We start from the raw sequence: 12,648 nt of genomic DNA on the forward strand, positions 1-12,648 counted from the left end.
ATAACTGACACCAACATTTCAACTAATGATGTGGCACAAAGTCTTTTGTTGTCATACAGCGAACACTTTATCTCTTGTTTGCTAGTTTAAGTGCATTTTAGTTAACATTCAGACACATTACAGTTAACATCTGTTTTCTCTCTTTTCTTTCTCCCTCTTTCTCTGCCTGCATGGAGCTGACTGTGTACATGTTGTTGTCTTTCATGCTGATGATCTGCTGTTATCATCACTGTCCATTCTGCAACAACACAGAGAGGCCAAAAGCTTGTCTATGGCCCCTTTCCTCATGAAAACATACAGAATCAAGTCTGCAAGAGGACTGAATCTGAGAAGAATGAAAGTCAGGTTGTCGAAGGTATCATTATCTCTGGCTTCTTCTACCAGAATCCAGATGATGTTGGGTAGAAACAGCAGCGTGTAGATGAGCAGCACCAGGACCAAAATTCCCACAATTCGTCGTTTTTCATCAGGGGGGACCGAGATGGCAGCAGACAGCGATTTGAGGGTCCCACCCAGGAAGAATATGAGCAGTGGGAAAGGAACAAGGAGACAGACAGAGGAAATGGTTTTTAAGACCTTAATTTCAACCTGGAAATAGAAAGGAAGGACATAAACAAGAGGAAGCGTCCAGACCACGACACAGACTGCAAGAGAGATCTTGATGGTTCTTCTGACGTGGTACCACAGTGGCCATGCGATGAGCAAATACCTGAAACACAAGATACACAGTTTATCATCAGATACAGAATATTCCTGACTTTGAGGAGCTTCAGATTTATATGGTAATATAATGGTCATACACATGGAAGTAGCTAAAAACATACAGGATAAACAGATAGCTACCTTTCCAGGGTGATACAGACCATGAAGCCAACACTGGCCAGCACACCAAAGCAGTAAATACAAGAGAGGATTTGATAGATCTTCAAATCCTCAGGTTTTGCCTTTTTTACGATCACGCAACAGAACTGAATGATGTCAGAGATGAGGAGGTTGATGATGAAGATTGGAGCAACATTGTTATTTTGCACCTGCAAGAAAACAATGGTAGAAATAAAAAAAGCAGCTGGAAACATTTTTTTTTTTCAATTTTCATTTAGGACCTTTGCACAAAATGTGCAAAAATACAAGTGGATGGAAAGTATTGTCATATATGTAATTTTGCTCTGCCCAGCAATTTCAGTCAGAAACAGTCATGCATCGACCAATGTGTCATCAAATATGACACACTGGCCAATCAGTGCTACAAGACTCAACCACAAGAACATATATATATATATATATATATAGAACATATATTTCTTGATTGTTTAAATCAAATCCCAAAATAATGAGCTCAAATAATGCTGTACAAATTGTCCTGACAAATCTTTTATGACAATTTGTTCTCTACAAGTTAATGGTGCTGTTAACTTCACCTTAAGAGAAGCTGGAATGAAACTACACATGTTAACTGCATGTGTTTAGGGTCCAATTAGCTTAAAATTATAGGTCATTACAAGACTTCCTTCCAGCCCCCAAGCAGGATGAAGATTCTTTACAGACAGACTGTATGACAGACACATGACCTAAAATTAATAAATCTTAGTCATAAAGTACTCACCTGGGAATAAAGAGAGTAGATGGCCACTAGAGTCAAAAGAAGGCCGATACTAATGATTACGCATTTTATCGCATACATGAAATATGCTTCAGCAAAATAGGGGTAGGTTGCATCACTATTATCATCGTCGGATGTGACATTGCTGTTATTATTGCTTTCCATCTGTGAGGTGTTGATGTAGAAATCTTCTTCTTCTTCAGAGTGAAACCTGTTGTATGAGAGATCAGTTTATGGAGGTTTTTTAATATCTACATAACATTGTTGAGTGACACCACTAAAGTCTTGAGGTGCAAGTTCACACAAATACAGTGTATATTATAGCCACAAAAAAGGTGTCTTTGTTACATTTTCTCCCAATAATATTTGTTCAAGGCTGCAATTAACAATTATTTTCATCACAGATTAAGCTGCTGATTATTTTCCCTATTAAATGATTAACCTTTGAGTTTATAAAATGTAGTGTTTTATACACTGTAAAAAATAAAAAATTACACTCACAATTTCTTTGAGCCTGCGGGGATGTCTTCAGCTTACTATTTGTTTCTCACCAACAATCCAAATCCTAAAGATTTTTTAATGTACTGTTGCATATGACAAAGAAAAGGAGCAAATTATAATGTTTAAAAAGCTGAAACCAGAGAATATTTGGTCTTTCTGCTTGAAGAATGATTGAAACAATAATTGGAAAAAACAATAAAGCAATAAAGTAGCAATGGGAATAATCAACTAATCATTGAATTTCTATATTTCATCAAAAAATAACTTGTCAGATAATACAAGTCCTTGTGATGTATATAAATAATTTTCCATGATGATGTGAGGTCATTACTACAGAATTTCATACAGTTATTTCAGTAATTTAAGGTACAGGGACATTGGTCTAGGATGGTTTGTCTTCTGCACTTGACATCCCACCAGTTGAATAACTCTGTGCTCTCTGATTTTGGACAAGGAGGTTTGCATGTCTGACCAAACCATTTTATGAATCATCTGCATATTTTATATTTTGTTTACAGGTTGTGCACTCTGACTATGTTTGTGAGTTAGCATGAAAATAAATTAGAGGAAACAACTGCAGGCTGGTACATTCACCATGTTTAACAACACTAACATACTGGTCATCCCTGTAGCGTACTGGTTAAGACTCATACCACAAAACTACAACATTTGTCCAAAACAACAGAACTGGGAAACACTTATTCTTTATGAGATGGAATCATTAATTGACTTTAACCTATCTTGGGTTGTATTACTCTATCCCTCTGTTTGACTTTTCATCAGTAACATATTGTCACAGCGCAGGAAACTCTTTCATATCTCAGCTGTCATCAAAACTGCAAATATCACTATAAATACCTCTATGTGGATCAACGTTGGCTCAGAACATACAGTAAATACAAGAAATGCAGAAATATAATAATCAACATTTGTTTCTTCATTCTTCTTTATTCAGCTCATTTAATTCAAAATAGTGCAACTTTTTTTGAATGTTATTATCATTTTAGCTATTTTCTCACCCTTTGTTTTGTTTTTGTTACACAACTTTTAAACATCAAAATTACACTTAGGTGAAAAAAATGCAAATGAAATAAAATACAGTTGGTTTAATCACAGTATTCTGTACACCTACAGTCCAAAGCTGTCCACTTGTCACAGTTTGCATACTCATTATCATGACTGTTTGCATTTCTAATGTCGCTTTTACAATCTCTACATACGCAAGTGAAAAGTAATGTCACAAAATTTACCTCAAAAGCTGCAAGACCACACCTGGATGAGTTCCCTACACAGAGTTTGATGTTTTGTCCTTTGCATCCAAACAGTCTACAGTAAATATGGTGAGTGATGACATGCAGTAGGTTCCTGATACTATGGAAGAGAGGAAAAAGTAGACAGATATGAATATGCAAAGTACATTAGTACAACACGCAGGAACGTGGTTCCATTTACAACTTTGCTTGCTTGTTTTGATACATATCACCACCTGTTACATGGGGCGGAGCAGGTGAACACAAGTGCAGACTCAGATGAGGAGACAGGGGTAAGGTAAATAAGGTATTTATTGACAGGTGAGGGTGAAGAAGGGGTTCAGGCCAGGGGAAGCTGAAACAGGATGGTAACACTATTTGCCACCTGTGTTTAAGCAGTGCTCACAAATCGCTTTTGTCAAACAGGCCCTGAAATAAAATAGGCTCAGGTTGGCTGCTGGCATAGGCAGTATAGGCAAAAGCCAGGAGCTCCAGGGTAATGTAGGGGTGCCCAACGACGCAGGAAAAATAAATAATTGACAATAACAAATAAAAAATCAACACTAGAAGACAAAAGAGCCCTCTGTGTTTTAAATTGTGTTCATTTGCATTACCACCATCTGAGATTAATGCACTGAAACCAGGGCTATGCTTTAAACAAACAATAGTTTGTACAGTGTGTCAAAGTTTCTATAGCTGTTCTAAACAACCACACTCAACCTTTGGTGAAAAGCTGGAGGGGCTAGCTGAGATTATCTTGGGGATAATGGGGCACACTTTCAAACAATCTCTCCTTGAAAGAATTTATGCTGTTTTACATACTTTCTCACTTCTGCATCACTGGCCAGTAGCATTAAGTTGGCATGACCAATTTTGGAAAGTTGCAACCCAGTGGTTTCAAATACTGTTTGACCATCCGACAAACACTTAAGTGGAAGCATACTGACTCTATAAGATCTCTACAAAAATGAGGAGATGTTCCATTCATTCATTACTGAAATATTCCCACTTGGCGCTGCTATTTAATGGTATCTGACCTTCTCTGCTCTTCTACACCATGGTGAGCTATTCCACACAGATTTCAAGTGTAGACATTAAAATCATTTGGCTCTAGCACACACTGAAAATGGTCTCTGGCTACTTATATCATCATTAAACCCCAATTAATAAAGTGAAAATCAGTGGTCTTTTTGCTGATTGCAGAAGCCACATTATCATCATCATCCTTGTTCCTCTGATCCTTCAATGCTAATATTTAGAGCATTATTCAGGTGCAATTCAAGCAGGGGTGAACCAGCTTTAACTGTGTAGACGGTGACTTGGACCTATTGGCTTGGTCTAGTACGGCAGCTGGTAAACTACCACAAAAAACAACTTTTGCATACATGCTTACTTTAGTTTCTGGGAGAGGGAATTTTGCATAACGCTTCAGGAAAACTTCCTGTAGTTAAATAGATACAGATGCTCCAGTATTTACAATTAGCTGGCTGTGTGTGTGTGAATTTGTGTTTGACATGCCAACAGCCTTGACGAGGCCGAGGACACGCTGGCTGTAGAGGATTGTAACCTATCCTGTAAAACACTGAGGGCCCTATTTTAACAAACTTAAGCACATGGTCTGAAGTGCATGGTGCAAGTGTATCTAAGTCCTGTCCAAATCCATTTTTGATAGTTTAATGGTGGAGAAAATGGTTGCAGCACCAGACGCATGGTTCAAAACGGTTGTCCTTCTTCTCTTAATTAATCATTGGTTTGTTTTTGGTGTAACATGCAATAAATCAATCATAGTGTCATCTCCCATTCCCTTTAAAAGCCCAGTGCACTTGCACCTTGGCGGATTGCTATTATAATGGCACATTTGCTAAGTAGTAAGAAGGAGTGCCTCTCTGCAGAGGAAACAGATCTGCTTGTGCATGAAGTGAAAGCACATGTAATGGGTTGGAAATGCCACATGTTAAGTTTTGTATGTAAACAGACACCCCCTAATTTTTTGTTAATTATTTGAACTAATCTAACTCTGTTTATACAGTTTTGACATCAGGTCAATACTCAAAGATGTCAGTAGGCAGCGCTCTAATGCCACTGTGGATACCTGAAGGAGGTCACTCGTATCTGCTCTGCTCATGCGCAGCTCAATATTAAATGAGCATCGGCTAGAGCAAGACGCTAACTTTGGCTCTCTCCCTTATTAATCCACAGGTATGTTAAAACTTGCTTTTCTATGATTAGCTTTGTTTAATAACTAATGTAAATGCATTGGAAATCGTTCTGTGAAGTTGTGACATGGTTTAGAGATGTATTTGAAACGTATTTTTGTTGCTGTATGTTTCGTGGGCGCCGACATTGATAATAGTTACCTCCGTGAATTTCGGTTTTCTACTATTTTGTCAGTGAAAGTTACAGACCTTTGCATGTGGTAACATATGAAAATGTGTAATGTCAGTAAAGTAAATGTGTGTTTTGGGTAATATAATTTTTGTGCTGTATATTATATTTTATACATATATATATCTTAGATTATATTTTATCCATATATTACATTATATTGTAGTTAAGCCTATTCTTATTCTTATTATTGAATTCCTGTGAAGTTATTTTTCTTTGACAAAATGTTTTATATTGTTTATTGTGAATTTGGTTTCAACATTTATTTTATTTCTGTAACATGTTTTGGTGTGAATGTGAAATATGAACCTTGTAGCTGTAGGTTTCAGGAAACTGACGTAACTGAGAAATATGTACAGTTTTATACTGTTGTGTCAATATTAAATGAGCATCGGCTAGAGCAAGACGCTAACTTTGGCTCTCTCCCTTATTAATCCACAGTCCACAGACCATGTTTTTATCGGCTACACAGTGCACCCTTGCCTGTGTAACCTTTGCTGCCGGTCCAGATTTCCCCTAGGTCTGGCGCCGGTAACACACACAATCTATTACAAGCACACTGGCCTCTGATGCTCCTGGACCCTCCTGTGGCCACCTCCAGACCACCAATTTAAGATTCTGTTCATTATTTTGGTGCAAATTTCTTTATGGTTTTTTTTTTGAAAAGGGTTTTTTCTTGTTGTTGTTCAACTGTGGTTCTCTTTAAAATCATTTTGTTCAGTCAGGGAGTAACAGGTAAAGTCAGTGGGATTTTAACTGCTGAAAGTATGGAAACCTGATCACTGTAATCTCAAAATAATAATATTTGTTAAATATTGTTCAAAAATTAAATCATAAATTTTAATCATGCAAAAAATCATCGTACACAGTTGTCAGGACTTGATCAGCTCTCCAAGGTGCTGATCCTGCTGCTGGCTGCAGCTAGAAGCTGTGCAGATTTATTTCCTTCTTTAGTTTAATTGTTTTCTCCTTATTTATTTCCTCATGTGTTCTTCATGTCCTCATGTGTTGATGTAGCTGGAAAGTCGATCCGTGTCTGATCTGTTGTTGATATCTGTTTGTTGGGTCTTGACAGACAACCTGAAGAGTCTGTTTAATTACCTTCATGTATTGTCACGATTTGGTCAAATTATTTGACAATTTCATCCATCATTACTGCGATTAGTTAATTCTGATAAATAAAATGACTAACCGTTATACGTATCTTTTAAAATACGTTAATGTAGACTACAAAATAATGATCTTTCACATTGTAATCTTTTTGTTTGTAATCTTTTGCATGTTTGTGCGCTGCTGTGTGTCTGTGTGTGCGTAACAAGCAGAAAGAGGAAGAGGAAAAAGTAGACAGACATGAATATGTAGAGTACATCAGTACAATGTGCGCCAGCTTGACTAAGCCCAGGACACACTGGCTGTAGAGGATTGTAACTTTTCTTGTAAAACACTGAGAAACACATTTAAAATGAACTGATTACAGATCACATTACTCTCTGTTTGGCCAAAACCACACAGAATATGTAACACCCTCAATGATTTTTCATCCAGTTATAGTTTTATCTTCTCTTATCTTCTCTTTTCATGACAGAGTTCAGACTCTGTCATGAAAGTATTTTAGAAAAATTTGAACAAATCAAATGAAAATATTATAAACCAGCTTTCATCACTTTCAGTAATTCTTGGAAGAAATTTCTAGACAGTGCCACAACCTTTATTCTCATTCGTCTCTGTTTATATTCGTTTTACTTCCCTGTTTTTGTTTTTTTAAATACTGTATATTTCCTGTGTTGTCATCACATGTTTTTCATATTATTTGTTTATGACACAGACAGATACTTGTATTTCTCCCATTTCAAATTTGTATAGAAGGGAAGAGAGGGAGAAACTTACTAGTTGGACAGCAGTAAACTGTCACTGTTTGCATGTTTATTTACATGACTGTTTGCATCTCTGTTTTCCTTGTTTTGTATCACTACATTTACAATTTTATGTGCTACATTAAACATAGAGTGACACCATTATTGCCTCAACACTGGATGTTGATAAAACAAAAAAGTACACACAAAATACACAAAATTTACCTGGCTGATAAATGCTCCACTATGTTCACCAGCTAGTCTTCAGCTAACTGTGTCTGTTTGCCATTTGGTGCTGAGCAGGTAGTGTACAGTGGATTTCTAGATCTTTTTCACTGTAAACAGCTGCCTGCTGTGGATGAAAATGACACTATTAGAGTACTGAGAGTGAACCAAGAGAGTGACAGCTAAACAATGAGCTGAAACATTTTGATCTACAAGAGAAGGGAAAGTAGATCAGCCCTGATATTTAACAATGGAAGCATAACTGACTGTAATTTTGTGGGAACTTAAGAGTAGAAGTATGTCTAGATAAAGGTTGCCAGTTGGAATGGCAGGTAGAAGAATGCAAAATGCTTTGATTTAGGTTCAGTATTACATGAAATTATACAATGGATTTATGGTTCAGTTATCTATTTATTTATTTATTTTCTCCCTTCATACAGTCATGTGTCTGCTTTATTACTTATACAAGTCTCTCCCAACCCAAACTGAACAAACCACCATTTTCTGCAAAAGCTTGGTTTCAGCAGTGATTTTTGTCATTTCAATGCACATGAAGTGTGCAGAGTTGATGAAATTCAGTCACAGTTATGCCTAAAAAGTCAGAGGAAACCTTAAAATACAGGATTTCAGTCCCAGAAGTATCTGTGGACTAATCAAACAGGTATTTTGGGCTGGGGAGAGCAAAATGACAGATGTGTGCTCTGAATGGAGTTGAAATGACTCAATACTTGTTTTTTATTCAATCACGTATGATTATATAAATTACAGCTACTTTAATTTATCATCTTTTTTTTGAGCAAATATACTTGACTAATCGTTGCAGATCTATATTTCATCAAAGGATAATTTTTCATATAATACAAGACCTTGTGATGTACTATATATAAATAATTTTCCATGATGATGTGAGGTCATTACTACAGAATTTCATACGGTTATTTCAGTAATTTAAGGTACAGAGACATTGGTCTAGGATGGTTTGTCTTCTGCACTTGACATCCCACCAGTTGAATAACTCTGTGCTCTCTGATTTTGGACAAGGAGGTTTGCATGTCTGACCAAACCATTTTATGAATCATCTACATATTTTATATTTTGTTCATAGATTGTGCACTCTGACTATGTTTTGGAGTTAGCATGAAAATAAATTAGAGGAAACAACTGCAGGTTGGTACATTCACCATGTTTAACAACACTAACATACTGGTCATCCCTGTAGCGTACTGGTTAAGACTCATACCACAAAATTGTGGTATGAGTCTTAACTTAGTTGCATGTCATCCCCATCTCTCTCTCTCTCTCCTCGTTTCCTGTCTGACTCTACTGTCTCCTCTCTAAAAAGGATAAAATGTACCAAACACAAAAAAATAAACAACAAACAACTATGTATGCAAAGCTGAGTTTTATAATATTTTCATTTGAAATGTTCAAAATTTTCTGAGTTACTTTAATGACAAAATTCAAACTCTCAAAGAGAAGATGAAACCACAACCACATCAAACTTACACTTAGGTGAAAAAAATGCAAATGAAATAAAACACAGTTGGTTTAACCACAGTATTCTGTACACCTACAGTCTAAAGCTGTCTGCTTGTCACAGTTTGCATACTCATTATCATGACTGTTTGCAGTTCTAATGTCATTTTTACACTCCCTTCCTTCTTAAGTGAAAAATAATGTCTACAGTAAATATGGTGAGTGATAACATGCAGTAGGTTCCTGATACTACGGAAGAGAGGAAAAAGTAGACAGACATGAATATGTAAAGTACATTAGTACAACTAGCTGGAACGTGGTTCCATTTATAACTTTGGGGAAGCTAAAACGGGACGATGGCACTAGTGATGTAACCGACCTGCACGCTGATATTTGACATGTTTTTTTCTCTTCCCGAAAACAAATAGTTTTGAAATATTTCTATGAAACAAATATTCGTAAAAAAACAAACAAACAAAAAACACTATTTGTGCTTTGCTGAATAAGGTATTTGTATTCAGGCACACCCTTAGTAACTTAATTAAATTGTGTATCGTATCGTAGTGTTGGTTGGAAGAAACAACTGCAACTGACATCAACAGGAATATTCTTTCTGCCAATAATGTACTCCCAAGCATATACAGTATATCAGTCCAGTTTAAGATTATCTTGTAGTTTTTTAAGTTTAAGTGACATTAAATGTGTTTGGTGATAACTGTAACTTTTGTCATATTTAAATTGATGAACTCCCGACATTGAGTGTGATCTTCATTTTATCTGCGCCTCAACATTGATGTTTCAGCACTGACTCATGCAACCACTGTCTCATTTCATGTTTCATGCTACCATCTAGTGGCCAAACATAAAACCATCTGTAGAATCTCCTACATATGGAATAACTGGCAAGCTGCCAAGCCACATTGCTGATGGTGCAGTGCTGCACTGGCTTCATCCACTCATCTCCAAACTAACAACAATAACAGGTTTGACTCCTGATTCATTAGAAAGGGTTTGTGTGGTGGCCCCTGAGGACAAAGCACACACAAGAGTGAATGCACAAACATTAATAAAAAAGCGTGCTCCAAATCAAGAAATGCTACAAATACCAAAATTCATATAAAAAAGGAAAAACACATGAAACAAGAAAAATGCTACAAAGCTAATTGCTACACATGAAGTGCTCCAGGCTGCTAGGAGGATTTGGAGCATGTTCTTCTTATTGTTTGTGCTTTCACTCTTGTTTATGCTTTGTCCTTAGGGGCCACCGTAGTTTTGGACTACAGAACCAGGAAGAGAGTTCAAACAATTTTCCAGTTTGTGTTATTTTTTTTCCCACCCTCATTCTGTGAAGACCCGCCCTTACTGTGCCTCTGATTGGCTCTGACCCTGATATTCTTACCCTAACCCTAACTATCTCACTCCTCTTCTGCATTATGTCTATGACCACTTTAGAGCACACAGTTATGCTCCGTGTGCACTCTAGATATGAAAGTTTGTGTCTATGGCTGCTTCAAATGGCATGTTTTCACTCCATGCAGGCTCTACATTGGATGATTAAAGTCTCTAACCACTTTAGAGTGCATAGTTCTGCTCCTTGAGTGCTCTAGATCAGACAGTTCACGTCTTTGACAGATACATTTCATACTGGTTTATTATCCATGTGGATGCCCAGGTACTTGAAAGAGTCCAACTTTTTGTGTTGAGGGTGAGATGATGTTCATCACACCACTGTAAAAAGTTCTGTATTTTAGACTTATACATCTGGTCCTGGACATCAGAGTTATTTAGCATAAGGGAAACAAAGTCTAGGGAAACACAACAAGGGAACTTTATATTAAAATGAAGATATCCACTTGATTTGATTAATTTGGATGGCTGGCACCTCTCTGTAGGTTCAGATAAACATTTGAACCCATTTTTGCACAAAACATGCAGAAATCAATGACTGTGGATTTTGTTCCCCATTACTTACATTGAAAGCACATTAGGAAGGGATCTTCTAATGGTCAGTGTGAACAGGAGGAATGATTACAGCGAGCTATTTCAATGTTCATTTGAGCAACTGACTGTTGTTTTAAGACTTGAAAAAATGTGAACATATCCTTTAAGTAATATATGGGGTTATTAAATGTTACATGCTGAACTAAAATCAACAAACAATAGTCTGTCATAGGCCCTGGGATTCTCCAGGTGTTTAGTGACCATGTGCACTATACTAGTGATTACATCATCAGTTCCTCTGTGGTGTCTGTATGAAAATTGATATGGGTCTAACTGTGGGCCTTCCTCAGACTGCAGGTTGCTCACCATAGTTATTTCCATACATTTCATCACTTCGGGGGTCAAAACAGGTTTGATACATATTAGCATAACAATAGCATGCATAATAGATGATAATTAATTCTTGTCATATCTAAGTTAAATTCTTGTTTTTTCTTTTAATATTCATCGCAACACTGATGTTAGCAGACAGGAATATCACTCAAATAAACCTCACAATATTTTGCTCAGAGCAAAAACTGCCACTTGTTAGTTTGATATTGGAAGAGTACGATGAAAGCCAACAATGGACGCTGGATATCTGTATTAGACACTGAAAAGGAATAAAACTGACATTTTGCAGCCTTGTGGCCTTTTACAGGATCATTTCAAAATAACCTCTTGACTTGTATGAGTGTCCTGTTGGATCTCTGCAGTGTCAGAGGGTTAGAAACTATAAATCTGATAGTTATAAAAATCAGTCAGGCGGTCTGAGAGTAGCCCCGCTGTGGTCACCACGAAACAGCTAGGGTGAACCGACAGGGCGCGCAGTTCGCTCACTCTCATAGCTGAGGTCAGCGCAAGCAGCAAAGCTGTTTTGAATGACAACGCCTTCAGAGAGGAGCGCTCCAGAGGCTCATAGGGATCACTCACTAGGGCCTCATGTACCACCGGCACTTTCCACTGGGGGGCAGAGACAGGTCTATAGCCAAAACTCTCAGGAGGAAACAGCTGCTGCATACACTTTAACAATGGCATGAGACAACTGCCTTTTTAGGGTTGAACTTTTCCATGTACCTTATTTGTACATCACTTAGGATAACTCACTCCATGGCCATTTAACCTATACATCTAATCAGTTATATGAAGGTATCATTCAGGCTGGATGGAAATATGTCATGTAGCTCACATTAGTCTGTTCTGCTTGTGGCTTTTTAGTTGTTTTTTTTTTCATATGAGCAGACAATCAGGACTGTTTGATGCTCTAAATGAGTTTTTATCCTTCAGGTTAGCCAAAACTTTTTCAGTTCTGCCATTGCAATGCACATAAAGTGTGCAGAGAAATTCAGTCACAGTAATGCCTAAAAAGTCAGAGAGA

The 12,648-nt window shown here is 37.1% G+C and overlaps 1 protein-coding gene across 1 annotated transcript in view; it reads right to left on the minus strand.

Moving 5' to 3' along the window:
• Positions 1-54: 54 nt before the first annotated feature.
• The window catches only part of LOC121911227 (G-protein coupled receptor 4-like), a 723,099-nt gene continuing 710,505 nt past the window's right edge, over positions 55-12,648 (minus strand). The window contains exon 3 of the mRNA XM_042432529.1: positions 55-709. Within this exon, the coding sequence (XP_042288463.1) occupies positions 202-709 (508 nt within the window). The 3' untranslated portion in view covers positions 55-201. The remainder of the gene's footprint in view (positions 710-12,648) is intronic.

This window comes from Thunnus maccoyii, chromosome 14 (assembly GCF_910596095.1).
Source record: "Thunnus maccoyii chromosome 14, fThuMac1.1, whole genome shotgun sequence".
NCBI classification, from domain to species: Eukaryota; Metazoa; Chordata; class Actinopteri; order Scombriformes; family Scombridae; genus Thunnus; species Thunnus maccoyii.